This window comes from Microdochium trichocladiopsis, assembly GCF_020744255.1.
Source record: "Microdochium trichocladiopsis strain MPI-CAGE-CH-0230 chromosome Unknown B0I36scaffold_5, whole genome shotgun sequence".
In the NCBI taxonomy this organism is placed as follows: Eukaryota; Fungi; Ascomycota; class Sordariomycetes; order Xylariales; family Microdochiaceae; genus Microdochium; species Microdochium trichocladiopsis.
The window spans coordinates 2,769,643-2,783,453 of record NW_025763548.1 but is presented as its reverse complement, the minus strand read 5'-3'; the positions used below and the strand labels follow the sequence as shown (position 1 = coordinate 2,783,453).

The 13,811-nt window shown below is 55.7% G+C and overlaps 4 protein-coding genes across 4 annotated transcripts; 3 read left to right on the top strand and 1 right to left on the bottom strand.

Moving 5' to 3' along the window:
* Nucleotides 1–125: 125 nt before the first annotated feature.
* Nucleotides 126–1,680, top strand: B0I36DRAFT_289515 (putative gram-negative bacteria binding protein; the record flags this gene model as incomplete). Its single annotated transcript, XM_046151674.1, has 2 exons — nucleotides 126–464; nucleotides 532–1,680. The coding sequence occupies 2 exons, from the start codon at nucleotides 126–128 to the stop codon at nucleotides 1,579–1,581; spliced, it is 1,389 nt and encodes a 462-aa protein (XP_046013121.1). The 3' UTR covers nucleotides 1,582–1,680.
* A 390-nt stretch (nucleotides 1,681–2,070) lies between these two features.
* Nucleotides 2,071–5,227, bottom strand: B0I36DRAFT_431547 (glycosyl transferase family group 2-domain-containing protein; the record flags this gene model as incomplete). Its single annotated transcript, XM_046162586.1, has 8 exons — nucleotides 2,071–2,202; nucleotides 2,276–2,496; nucleotides 2,562–2,913; nucleotides 2,996–3,084; nucleotides 3,143–3,491; nucleotides 3,555–4,267; nucleotides 4,333–5,059; nucleotides 5,120–5,227. The coding sequence occupies 8 exons, from the start codon at nucleotides 5,225–5,227 to the stop codon at nucleotides 2,116–2,118; spliced, it is 2,646 nt and encodes an 881-aa protein (XP_046013120.1). The 3' UTR covers nucleotides 2,071–2,115.
* A 549-nt stretch (nucleotides 5,228–5,776) lies between these two features.
* On the top strand, nucleotides 5,777–8,434 carry B0I36DRAFT_374350 (putative gram-negative bacteria binding protein; the record flags this gene model as incomplete). Its single annotated transcript, XM_046160267.1, has 3 exons — nucleotides 5,777–5,840; nucleotides 6,343–6,347; nucleotides 7,208–8,434. The coding sequence occupies 3 exons, from the start codon at nucleotides 5,777–5,779 to the stop codon at nucleotides 8,432–8,434; spliced, it is 1,296 nt and encodes a 431-aa protein (XP_046013119.1).
* Nucleotides 8,435–9,908: 1,474 nt separating this feature from the next.
* On the top strand, nucleotides 9,909–10,799 carry B0I36DRAFT_323922 (glycosyl hydrolase catalytic core-domain-containing protein). Its single transcript, XM_046154038.1, has 2 exons — nucleotides 9,909–10,254; nucleotides 10,332–10,799. The coding sequence occupies exons 1-2, from the start codon at nucleotides 9,914–9,916 to the stop codon at nucleotides 10,702–10,704; spliced, it is 714 nt and encodes a 237-aa protein (XP_046013118.1). The 5' UTR covers nucleotides 9,909–9,913; the 3' UTR covers nucleotides 10,705–10,799.
* The last annotated feature ends 3,012 nt before the right edge of the window (nucleotides 10,800–13,811 follow it).

Here is a 13,811-nt window from a genome sequence, read left to right as displayed (position 1 = left end):
CACCCACAATCCCCATCTTACTCACTTGTTGCAAATCCAAACCAACCCCTTCTGCAACCCTGCCGAGTCAAGACTCGGCTCGCCAAGCGGACACCATGGCATCCGATGGCATAGCCATGCAGTCAATGAAGAAGCATGCCTTCCTCTCAAGAGATCCCGCTTCGGCGCACCGATCCTGGCAAGGATCTCGGCCCGCTTCATTCGGCGGCGCTTCCTCATATGCGAGTTCAGTCTTCGAGAAGGACTTCGCAGCTCGCAAGGGCGTCAGCGAGAAGCCGGTCGAGAAGCCTCGAAAGAGGTTCAGGAGCTCGAAACTGACGGGCGACTACGAGAAGCCATGGCTGAAGAACAAGGACCCCCGTGAGAAGCTCGACAAGGTTTTCTTCTACGGCTTGTCCTTGATTGGAGCGGGCATCGGGGCGTACATCTGCTGGGACCGGTGGAACTCTGTTGGCAATCAAAATGTAAGCAGCCCAACATCTCGATGGCACAGCATTCTCTGCTTTCTGGGACTAACGCGATCGCCCTTAGTACTGCTTGGCGTGGGAAGATGACTTCAGCGGCGGAATCAACAAGGACAGCTGGAACTACGAGGTGCAGATCGATGGATTTGGCACCGGCTCCTTCGACTGGACCACGACAGACCCGCGCAACGCGTACACAGACGCCAATGGCCTGCACATTGTGCCGACGCTGACGACAGAGGACATTGGCATCAGCAACAACCAGCTGATCCACGGCTACACATTGAATTTGACGTCAGGTGGCGGCGACGGCACGTGTACGGGCACCAGCAACTCCGCCTGTTCCATCGCGTCCAACTACACTCTCAACTCGGTGATCCCGCCGATTCGCTCCGCGCGACTCAACACCAAGGGCAAGCACATGCTGCGGTACGGCAAGGTCGAGGTGACCGCCAAGCTGCCCGCTGGCGACTGGCTGTGGCCGGCTATCTGGATGATGCCCCAGGACAACGCGTACGGCGACTGGCCCGCGTCGGGGGAGATTGACATCATGGAGGCGCGCGGCAACAGCCAGTACGTCTTCAGGAACGGCGGCCGCGACACCGTCTCGGGCGTGCTGCACTGGGGCCCAACGGCCGAGCTGGACCGCTTCGTCGAGACGTCCAACGGCCTGTACATGCGCCGCAAGGACTTCACGCAGGACTACCACACCTTTGGCCTCGAGTGGACCAAGGACTTCATCTTCACCTACTACGACAACGTGCTCAAGCAGACCCTGTACGTGCCCTTTGGCAGCAAGCTCGGCGACATGTACAGCCGCGGCCGCTACGCCCAGATTGCCAACCCCAACGGCTACGGCGCCCCCAACAACCCCTGGAGTTCCAGCTCCAACCCCAATGCCCCCTTCGACCAGGCATTTTACCTCATCCTGAACGTCGCCGTGGGCGGCACCAACGGCTTCTTCCCCGACGGCTACGCCGGCAAGCCGTGGGTTGACAAGCTGAACAACTCGGCCAGCGCCTTCTGGAATGCCAGCTCGGCGTGGAAGCCCACGTGGGGCGACGCCGACAGCCGCGGCATGACTGTCAAGTCTGTCAAGATGTGGAATACTTGCTAGATCATCACGAGGGGGGGGGCTTCTTTGGCTTTGTTTTCCTTGTTCTTTTACGTCTCCTGTCTCAATCGGTTGGAAAGAATACGTGCGGATAGATTCCTAGGCATTTCGTGCACTGCCGTTATATGGGTACAATTTAATATACAAACCGGTAATCAAGAATACATTGTGTGTCACATTGATTCGCATCTCACGGTAAAGGGTGTGTGCATCATCACGTGTTGTTGCTCCCCCGCACTTGAGTATAGTAGCTCAGCTGCAAGACACGTCGCCACGTGCCTTGCATTTCGCACTGGCACGGCACATCTGCGCTGAGGATCAGCTCGGGATTTTCTGGCCCCCAAGTGACACACGGAAAAGAAAAAAGCAACACGGCTGAGACATCAAAAAAGCTTCTATTAACGTGGGGTCTCCACTCTTTGTGTGAAATAGTTACTAAGGACAGAACAATCATATACTAATGCGCCATTCTATTCTATATACGCCAAGACCCCACTGCACACCGGTATTACTTATCTCCAGCCCTCGAACCCGTGATTAATAGACGATAGAAAGTATGGGCATCAGCAAGTGCCCGGCGACCTGCATGGCCAGAGGCACGATGCACAACCAGCTGTTGATGACCTGCAAGAGTTGTCAGTATTGTGTCAAGAGACAGGTGCATAGTAAGCACAAAAGCTTCGACAAAGTGACTCACCCAGTCAGAAGGCGCGAATTGGCTGAGATAGATCATGGCGCCGATAATGGCCAGGCTGAAAGCAGTAGAGTACTTGTAGTACTTTGTGACGTTGTCCAGACCAATGAAGAAGCCCGTCGACTCGAGCTCCTTGACGGTCGACGACCACTCGATGGGCAGGCAAAGCAGATGGGCCAGCAGCGAGTAGGACAAGTGCCATGAGATGCCGGAGAAGAAGATGACTAGGACGCGCGCGCATCAGCACATGCATTCATACAAGGCAAATGTTGGAGCGAAGAATACTTACTGAAGAACCAATACCACTTGAGGTTCTCGTACAGTGCCTTCCAGAACGGCATGTCACCCACCCTGTGGCGATAGATGGCGAAGCACACAGGCGAGATGCCCTGGAAGACGACGATGCAGCCCACCATGATCTTCCACGAGTCGGTGTAGATGGCATCCAGGTCGGGCGTCAGCCAGCCCACGATGAAGTAATTAGCGAGTGACAAGGGCAGGGAGCAGGCAATGGCGAAATAGGTGCCCATGTAGCCGATGATGGTGAACTTGGAGGTGGTCTTGAGGTTCGAGAAGATCATGCGGTAGAACATGGACGCGAAGGGGCCCTTGTAGATCCATTGGTAGAAAGGGTTGAACAGCTGTAGGGGCAAGTGGGTGGGTCAGATCAGGTTTGGTATAGCGAGGGGAGGGCAAATGTGGGGGATTGGGGGGTTGTCTTACAAGCTCGGAACAGCCGTAGGAGTACTTCTCCCAACGCAGCAGCTCGTCCATGACGGTGAGCGAGACACCTTCCTTGAATTCTCCCTTGTCTGTGATGAAAAGCCCGTTAATGAGATTCGATGGAAAAAACTATTCGCGGCCACTTACCATATGTAGCAAGACGCAACACAAAGCCCTTGGCCTGCAGCCGCAACGCGACGTCGAAATCCTCCGAGACGTGGTTCTCGGACCAGAAGAGCTCGCGACCGTCCTCTGACGTGAACTTGATGCTCTGGATTGCCTTCCAGCGGAGGAAGGCGTTGTGACCGATGAAGGGGGCGACATCGCCGTTACCAACGGAGAAGCGAATGGCGGCGTAGATGAGATTGGTGAAGTAGGTGATGGCATTCTCGAACCAACTGTTGGTTACGTTCATGACACCTGAGGCGTGCTGGATGATGGCAACCTCGGGGCTTTCCTCCATTTCCATGGCAGCCAGCGAGAGACAGTCGACGGGCTATAGCAAATTTAGGTCAGCCATTAGCGATCCCACATTGTTTATGATGTTCTGAAGACTTACAACACGCGTATCAGAGTCAATGAGCAGGATGATCTCGCCAATGCGGACGTTGCCCTCTGCCATCGTCTTGCCCTGGTCGCCCTCGATAACCTCGCGACAGGCGGCTTCGTAAAGTTGCTCCTCCTCCTCGATCTCGAGCTGCTGCGCGGGGTTGGTGAAGCCCCTCGCCTCGCGCTCGTCGGCAATCATCTGGAGCAGGCGGTCCTCGACGCGCAAGCTAAAATCGAGGCAGTAGTTCATGTTGGACGCCTTCTTGAAGCGTCCACCACGGACGAACCCGTCTTTGCCGTGGCCAGGACGGGCGACCCACCCGATGTCATGCTGCCGGTAGAATTGCGTGCGCATCTCGCGCACGCTGTCCGACACGAGCTGCATGCCGTCCTCACAGATGAAGATGTTGGCAGTGCCGCCGAGGCGGTTGTAGTGCTCGATGGCGGGCAACAAGCTGTTGATGGTCGGCTGGATAACGCCTTTGAGTCCTTCCTTGTACACGGGCATCTGAATAGTGATATGGGGCCATACGATATTGCCATGCTTGCGGTGGTCAGGCTTGATGCTACTGTAGAACCGCGTGCAGCCTGTTTTAATGTCTTGCATTGGGCCGATCAGCTGGAAGGCTGCCGTCACGAGCGTTGAGAAGAAGAAGATACTGAAGAAGGCGAAGATGGGCACGGTCGCGGCCATGGCGATGCGGTCGTATGCCACGGAGCCCACTGTGAGTGTTGTGGTGGTTAGCACGTTGAAGCTTGGGAGGGGATGCAAGAAGAACCAAACTTACAAGCCTTGACCTCGATAATGATCTGGCGCACATTCAAGCTCTGAGTGATGACGAGCAAGCACACGGCGATGCCCGCCAGCACCGAGTGTGTCAACACAAATGGCCGCTTCCTCGGGCCCAAGTTGGCCTTCTCCTCGGCGTCAAGCTCGGACATCTCGTCGATCTCGGGTGTGCGGAAGCCTTGGTTGGCTTTCCACTTCTCTAGGTCGGCAGAGGTCTCGCGGGTGTGCATTGCGCCCGTCATGACGTGGTGTCCGCCCGGAGTAGGAGTTGGAGCAACGTCCGTTGTCATGCAGCCCTCTTCTACGTCGGCCGCGTGCTCGAACAGACCGTCGGCTGTCTGACTCCAGATGACCAGGCAGCGCTCCTGTTTTACCAAGCAGAACAAGTCGCGCATGCGCACCGAGCGATCAGTGGTCGCCAGGTGCCTCAGGCTTTGCACAATGGGGACCGTGATGCCACTGGGGAGTGTTATCTCGTCCTCGTGCGCGGAGATGGTGTCACATATTTGGTCCGTCAGCTCGCAGCTCATCGTGAATGCTGCGGTGATGTTGAGCCGTTGGCAAAACTGCATGAGCTCCGGGTAGGTGTTGGACGGCTCCGTCACATATTCGGACCCGTCTTCACTCTTGATGACCATGCCAGGAACCGACGGGCCCGACTTTGCGTCTGTGTCGTTTCGAATCCATCCGGCGTCAATGATGCGGCGATGGAGATAGCGAGCCAGCTAAGGAAGCATAATCAGTATCTCTTGCCTCTCACCTCTAGAAGGGCCTGGGGAACTTACAACTTGCGTCATGCTATCGCTAGGACCTAGTCTTCTCCGTGGCTCACTGCCTTTGATGACCACAGGGGCCGGAGCTGGCAACATGGTGACTTTGGTTGTTTCGGCCATGACGAACCCGTTGTCACTCGAGCTCGTTGCTCCTCTGTTCCCAGTGAAGTGAGGAAGAAATGGGTGGTGCTTGACTGCTGCCAACCGTGGCAGTGTCGTTGTATGTTACCAAGATATGTCGAGCGACAATGTTGACTTGCACGGATTTGACCAAGGCACAGGCAGAAGCGGAAGTCACGGAGGTATTAGCCGTCGGAACGAGTGTGATGGGGGACGGCTGGACTAGGACAAGGGAGGAAACAGATCGGCGACGACTGGGCGAGACTGGGCTGGCCGAGGGAGGCCTGTTACAGCCTTCGTGTTGCCCGAAAGAAGCGACTGCCTCCACCGGTGTAATAGTCGCTCTTGCAGCTCGAGACTCCAGCAGACTCGGCGCCGCAGCCAGCCACAGTCACGCCCGGCGATAACTAGTTTGTTGCAGGTCGGACAGATACCATCACAACAGGGGTCCTGGCAGCCGAGAAACCCTGGGCGTCTAGGCCATCGTGAGGGTAAAGAACAAGGATCTGGAGCCTAGAATCTAGTGCACAGGCCGTCAATGCCGAGGAAATGAACAAGCTGAGCTTAGCTGCATCTGCCTTCACTCAAGAGTGGGACCATGAGGAACTTCGAGGTACTTAGGGACTTGGGCTAAGAGCAGGCGTGTCCAGGCCGCCGGCGCTTGCGGGTCTGACATGGGTCTGCTAGCTCTATCTCTATCTCTGGAAATGGCCAGCACTTCAACGCCAGACCAGGGGTCCCTGAAACTATTGAGAAGCTGCAGCAGGCTGGAACCAGGGCTGTTGCGTGAAAAGATAAGGCAAAGTCTGCGAGCACACAGAATGGCCAAGATGTCAGCTGGGTTCTGGACGCCGTAGACCTGAACGAATGGCGCCATGCTGCTGACCTGATGCATCGTGAACCAGGCCAGGATCACAGGGTGGCCGGGACCCCTGGCCGATAGGTCTGTCTTTGGGGGGTGGCAAAAGAGCCAAGGGATTCTGATCGGACATTCCTGGCACGACAGAGATCTGCTACAGGGGTGCCCGACTGGGTTCGTCGTCATTACCAAAATCGTAAAGTTTGCCTTCGTTCTTTGGCTACGCAATACTACTCCTGAAATCAGTACGCGCCAGAACCGGTGCAAGCCATCTAATTTCTTTTTGGCCACGCCAACGCAGGTACAACCGAGATTACTTGCATCCACCCGTTTCTGAGATAATGCGCCACAGAGCGCGGAGGTTTCGCGGAGCGCAACGGTGCAGAGATGGCCACTCTGGGCCACATGGTGGGGAGGGGGTGTGTTTAGAGATCCAGAGCGAGAAAAAACTGAAAAATACGAGAAAAGGACTAGTCAGGAACTGGCCTTGCCTGAGTGGGTACCGATAGCAGCACAGACGAGCTGTCACATCTAGAGCTGTCAGCTCGTCCCAGGGGTAGCTTGCGGCCGCGCGCACTGACAGAGTTCGGCTAGCCAGGCCCTCGGGGGTCCTGTCCAGATCGGGCCTTCAGCTGCAGACGCTATCTTTGCCAAGCTTTGCGGCGGCTCGACACGTTGTCATTCGCAGCTGAGGCATATGTCACCGTGCGGCGGTTGACATCTTTGGGGGGTGCAGGTCTAGGCCTTGGTGCTGGGTCATCGAGTCCGCGGTAAAAGTCCATGCCGAAGCACTATCACTGGCCACAGCCGCCGCTGAGCAACTTCCCAGATGACAGCGACAAACTGCCCGTTTCTTCAACATAATTTCAATCATCAAGGCTTCTCAAGGATTGTGTTCTTGCCCTAGGATCAAACTGCTACTTGGACCCAACGCAAAAGTCTCTACAATGGGAGCCCCGTCGAAACGACAAAGCACGCACAGCCGGTTACCGTCCGGGCATTCGATGAGCATGCTGAGCACACGCATACGGGAAGACCCCTTTGCTACGCAACCGCCCACCCCAGAAAACAGATCTGCAGCAGGTAGCCGCCTGTCTCGCCCACCAACGACGTGGGAAAAGGGCACCCCTGCGCCACCCAAGAGACGATTCCAAAGCAGCAGGCTCGTGGGCGAGTATGAACAGCCATGGCTCGCCAAGCGCGACCCTCGAGAGAAGTTTGACAAGATCTTCTTCTACGGCTTCCTCGTCATCGGCCTTGCCGTGAGCGCCTACTTGTGCTACGACGGATGGAAGTCAGTGGGCGACGAGAAGTTCTGCCTCCTGTGGGACGAAGACTTTTCCAACGGCATCAATCCTGCAGATTGGAACCATGTCGTCCGTATCGACGGCTTCGGCACGGGCAGCTTTGACTGGTCAACCAACGACAGCCGCAACTCATACACGGACCATGACGGCCTGCACATCGTGCCCACGATGACGGTCGACGACCTCGGCATCACGCCAGGCCAGATCATCGATGGGTACTCGCTGAACTTGACCGCGGACGGGACGTGCACCGACTGGAACGTCACCAATTGTGCCGTGACGTCCAACAAGACCACCGGAGCCATCATCAATCCGGTGAGGTCTGCGCGTCTGGATACCAAGGGCAAGCGGACAATGAAGTACGGCAAAGTCGAGGTCGTGGCGAAGCTGCCTGCTGGCGACTGGCTGTGGCCCGCGATCTGGATGATGCCCCAAGACGACGTCTACGGCTCCTGGCCGGCCTCGGGCGAGATCGACATCATGGAGTCGCGCGGCAACAACCCGGCCTACTACAAGGACGGACGCAACACAGTCGGCGGCACGCTGCACTGGGGCCCCAACACCGACCTCGACATGTTCGCCAAGACGACCGACAGCCACTGGATCCGGCACACCGACTACAGCAAAGACTTCCACCTGTATGGCCTGGTCTGGACCGACACCCACATCTACACGTACGTCGACAACGTGCTGCGCCAGACGCTGTATGTCGGCTTCTCCGAGAAGGCCGGAACGCTCTACCAGCGCGGCGGCTTTGACAAGATGAACATTGGCGGCGGCGGCTCGCCGTTCAACCCCTGGGCCGGCTCCAAGAACTTCAACGCGCCCTTTGACCAGAGCTTCTACCTGATTCTCAACGTTGGCGTCGGCTCTACCAATGGGTACTTTGCCGACGGGCGCGGCGGCAAGCCCTGGACGGACAAGGCCAACAACTCGATGGCGCAGTTCTGGAATGCCAAGGGGGTCTGGCAGCCTACATGGGGAGGTCCCACTGAGAGGGGCATGACGGTCAAGAGTGTCAAGATGTACAACCTCTGCTAGACGTTTTGCCTTGTATGCTTTCCTGCTCTAACTGGTTTTATTGGGTTTTCTTTTTTTCGTTACGAGTGTAGGCGAAGTGGCGATACTACAAGGGTTCTCATAGACTCATCGTAATTTTGGTGCAATAATTCATCACTTCCGTCTGCTTAGTCTTCCCACAACGGTTATTTGCTAGGTGACTGACTGACATGTCTGACGGTGAACCAGCCCCGACTGTGTTCTCTGTTGCCCCCCCCCCCACGTGTTTTGCAGATAAGCGGGCTGAAAAAAGAAAAGTCTGTGCACCGAAGATTCACAAGCTCTAGAACCGAGATGCGAGCTTCCCAGGGTGCCTGGTTCCGATCTGTCGGAAGTGTTTGCGCGTGGGGGTTCAGTTGTCTGAGCACGCCACTGACTCAGTGGCTCGTGGCGCTCGGCGCCTGCGGGCTCAGTCAATAGTCTGCTGCCCAGGGGCAGGGGGCAAATTGCCGGGGTCCCTGTAGACTGCTGAGGTGGAGCTTACGGTTGGCCTGGACAAGGAGCTATGCAGTAAGCGAAAGGAGTGGCTTTTCAGCTAGCCCCGTCGTGTCATGTCTGCGTTAGATAGCCAACAGGTTGCTCCTTTTGTCACTCTGCTTCAGCTCCTGCATTGTTTGCGTGATGGCCCTGCGTAAGCTGTCAGTCCGGCCACGTGAAAAAAGTGGACAAAAGGTGCCAGCTCCAGACCTCTGGCGCCCACACCGTTCCCAGCACTATCAGGTTGTGCAGGCTGGGCATGCATGTCCATTAATCGCTTGTTTAAGCGTCCAGAGCTCTCTTTTTCGCTGACCAAAAAGTGACGTGGCAGCATCCCAAAAGCCCAGGCACGTCTAGGCAGTATTTCCACAACTCTCGGCGGTTCTGGGCGCTCATTTCCACCGCTCCGGTGCTTTGCCCCCCTGCGGTTTCCGGCCCGTACAACGTTCAAGTGCTAGCTGCTCGTATTCACTCGTTTATTTGAGATTCGGACGGGACGAAGCGTCGCCGCGTTTGCCGGATCAACGCCACCTGTAAATCTGTGCCGCAACTCCCACGTTCGATATCCCCAAGTAGCGCTTGCTTGATCACCGCAGTCGTGACTGGATAGCGAGGCAGTACGCCAAAGGGCTCACAGCAAGTCATTAACAACAACAAAAACAACAACAACGGAGGGGAGCTGGAGTATACGCCGCGGTCAAGATGCGTGTCACTGAGCTCACCTGGTTCACCACGTTGGCGATTGCCACCGTCGCTGAGGGAGCGGCGTCATCACCAAAGCGAGGGCTGGTTTTCACGCCCAATGTCACTACGCCTCAAGACGACCAAATCTGGGCCAAGGGGACGGATCTGACCTGGTATTACAACTACCAGCCAAATCCGTCGCCCCAGTACAGCTCGTTGCCGCAATCAAGCTTCGAGTTTGTGCCCATGCTGTGGGGGTACATCAGCGATAATGCCTTTTACAACCAGGTCAACTCGCTGATGCAGCGCGGCATCAACATCAGCCACGTGTTGTCCTTCAACGAGCCAGATGGGCCCTACAACACCGGCGGCAGCAACATGCAGCCGTCTAAGGCCGCCGAGGCGTGGGTGCGCAACATCGTGCCGCTGCAGGCCATGGGCATCAAGGTTGGCCTGCCGGCCTGCACGGGCGGTCGGGGCGGTATTCCCTGGCTGCAACAGTTCCTTGGAAACTGCTCACAGGTGCTCACGAGCAGCACTGGCGGCGGGGAGACGAAGAACTGCACGTACGACTTTATACCGCTGCACTGGTATGGCAACTTTGAGGGCATGGCGTCGCATATTGGCGAGTACTCTGCTGCGTAAGTGTCATGACCTTATTCCCAGGTTATCACTGTTTTGAGAAGGGCAGGTGAGTACTAATACGCGGTGTGTGTAGCTTTCCCAAGCAAAAGTTCTGGATCACAGAATTCAACCTGGAGCGGCAGGACCTGCCCACAACCCAGGCTTACTACAATTCAACCATCTCGTACCTGGACTCGCTGGACAGCATAGAGCGGTACACCATGTTTGGCGCCTTCCGCTCAGGCGTGAGCAACATCGGCCCCAACGCCGCCTTCCTCAACAACGACGGCAAGCTCACGGACATGGGCTCTTGGTACCTCGGCGGCTCGGCCACGGGCGTCCTGCCAACCTCGGGTAGCTTGCCCGGCTCGCCCTCGGCTGCCAACCGACTGAGTGCCAGCATTGTGGCTATTGGCGTGGCTGTCACTGCCACTGGTTCCATGTTGATGTTTCCGTTTTGGGGCTGAGCGTGTCCCAAATTTGTGTTTCTTTTGATTTTGCTATCATGGTCGTAGTTGGTAGACATAAATGCGCAAATATAGAATTTTGAAGCTTCCTCCCACTTCCAGCGTTCAACAGCGAGCCCAGAAAATCAAGGTGATTCTCAATACAGGCTTTGGAGCATTCTCAGTATTGATCTCCATATACCATCTCTGTCTACCGCCGACGGACATATATCACAGTCAAACAATTCGGGGATAGGCAACAGCAGACACTCATCCTTGGACCTTCTTCTTCGCGGCCATCAGGGGCTTCGTACCCTCATTTCCTTAAAGCTGCTGACTGTGCCCAGCTCATGAGATGTCTAGTTAACAAAGATGCTCTCGAGCGCGCGTCTTGCCTCATACACTTCTCTACAGGTTTAATATGCCTACTTGGAGATCTCGAATACCTATACCCCCTCCTCCTCATGCTTACTATTATATTGCTGCCCGCCGCTTATTCAAAAATGAGGTACATCTTGCGATTCGGCATACATAATTAAATATGTGCAGAGGCAACTGCACCAGGGTAGTCAGACAATAACCAGTAACGCTTATGTCGGAAGAGAGTTTTTGCGAGGGCGAGGTTAAGCTTAGGGGTACAGCTTCACACGGTGATCGGGCGGAAGGCGGACCGAATCGGTTCCTTCAGTGGGCATGAATTTGATGCACATATCAGTTGGCCAAACGAGTGCTATAATTTAGTAGCTTTCAGTCCACGAGAGGTGTTCAAGCATATACTTCCTGCAACAGTGCCGAAAAGCACAGAACCAAACTTTTCAATCTTGCCCAACAATTCTCTTTCGCTTTTCAACTCAAAGGCTATACCTCCCGAGTCTCCTCTCATCTGCACGAAAAGGATCGTAAATACAGCACTTTCCCCAAGTATATTCTAGCTCATGGCCTCCGCGTCAAAATGTTCAGGATCTCCTTCCACTAGCAGCCAGCTCTGCAGCGTATTTAGGATTCACCCTGTCTTCAATGCCGGTTAAAAAGAAGAAAAAGGTGCCTACTTAACTCCATGAGTATAATAATGCCATTCACCAGCGGCGTAACCGGTGAGGCCGACAGAGTTCCAGTTCGCTGGGGTAGTAATCACGCCAGACTACGCACTCGCCCAAGTTCACAGATGCCCCTATCAGCAGATATCACTATGGAATTGAATCCTCCCTCCTGAACATCAGTAATGAGGGCCCCTTGGACTTCATGACCAGCCGAACGCATCGTGGTCTCCCGACTGTACCCCGACAAGTAGTACCGCGATGTATCCTTAGCGTAGTCCAGCTATACGGCGGAGCATGGCCTGGACTGTGCTTATGGACGCGACGCATGCGACTGCCGGCGGGGTAGTAGGGAGATCGCCGACTCATCTTTAGAAGAGACAAGGCGATCCGCGCGGATCAGACAAAGCCAATTTGCAAGAGGGTGTGTGGAAGGCAAGGCTATCGAAGACCACCTTCATGCCCTGGGCTAATTCAGATTTGCTCAATAGTCAGGCAGACTAAGGAAGAGAGGCAGCCGCCATGGGAGCTTATACTGAAAAAGGCCATAATGATATGTTGGTTGTCGATATGGAGCGAGGGATTGGAGGCACAGTGTTGCCATCAAGGGCTGGGACCTCCGAGTTTAGTGGCTGAAGAGTAGCCTCGGAGAACTTACATTGAACAGAACTTCTGCCGAAGTCGCCGAAACCACCAAAGTGAAACCCTCCTCCACGAGATGGGCTTGGCACCGACATGTCAATAGAGACCTCGTCCATGATCAGGATGGGGCTGGAGAATCGTCCGAACCGGAAGTACTGAGCCGCAGCTTCTCAGAATAGGAAGTCTGGCATAGTGGCCTCTAAGTCACTCTGTCCTGTGACGTAAAGCTCAACGAATCACATAGTCTGTTGACCATCAGATGGAAGGGCAGGTATGCATGAGAGGGGAGGACGAGGGGAACTTATACAACCAGGCACCCATCTACCCTCGGCCATGGCGCCAGCCCAGGAAGAGGGTTTCGGCACGGGTGGGTAGGCGCGGCGTGTTTCCCTTCAGGACGGCATTGAGGTACTTGAGTTTGCTGGCGGCCTCGATAGTGACGTGCTCTTCCGCGGCGAAAGCTAAGCGGACCTTATAATGTAGTGGCGCCCCCTTGTCGGGATTCGTGGCAAGTAAGTACGAGGCCGCAGTCAAGAGCGTGGCAGTCGTTTCGCTGCCCGCGATGTTGAGTACGCATACGTGGTAAAGCCACAAGTAGCTGTCCATGGCATTCTCGGGGAGGGGTGCTAGCTGAAGTCCTATGATCGGGAAGAGTTTGATGACCTATCTGTAATGTAACCTCAAAAACCGTCCGTGGATCTCATTGGCAAATTATCCTTTGGATAAATCTGCAGATCATATACGCCAACGTCGTATACAAGCACTGAGCCTCGCGCAGAGGCTGAAAACACTGTGAGCAAAGCGCACAATGCCAGCCATCAGCTTCCCTATCTGGAAAGGATCCCAGCACCTGACAAGCATGAGCAAAGTCACCATTCCTGCCACGTGAGCGGTCACCAGTGGAAAGACCGGTCACAGTGCTCCTGGTGAGCCACACGAATCCGGATGCACGGGATGTCCAAATGGAGTCGACCTGGGGCTTGACACTCGAGTGGCACCGATGTTCTCCTCACGAAAGGGTGGGAGCAGTCCCGAAGGAGACGGTGTAGCTTTCCCGAGAGCGGACGAGAGCGCGACGCCACTCCGAGGATTGGCTGACAGATAGCTGACTCGGGGTTGGCGAGGATTCTGAGGCCTGGAGCTGCATAATGCCCGGTAAGCAGTGCAGTGTAGGAGCAAGCCCAGCCGTTGTGGAGTCTGGCTCTGGTGGTGACAGGCAGCGACAGGGGCGAGGCCTTGGGCCAGAGCAGAGCAGAGCAGAGCTGGAGTTGAGCCTCGAAAACAAGTCGAGGCAGGTGCAAGCCACGATAAACCGCCACAGGTACAAACGCCGTGGTCGCTGCCTCAGGTGTGCATTCATGTCTGCTCCCTCCCCTCATCGCCGCCTCAGAACACTTGGCCTCGAGACCAGCCTCATCAACATCTGACGACGATGGCAGTCGCCTCGTT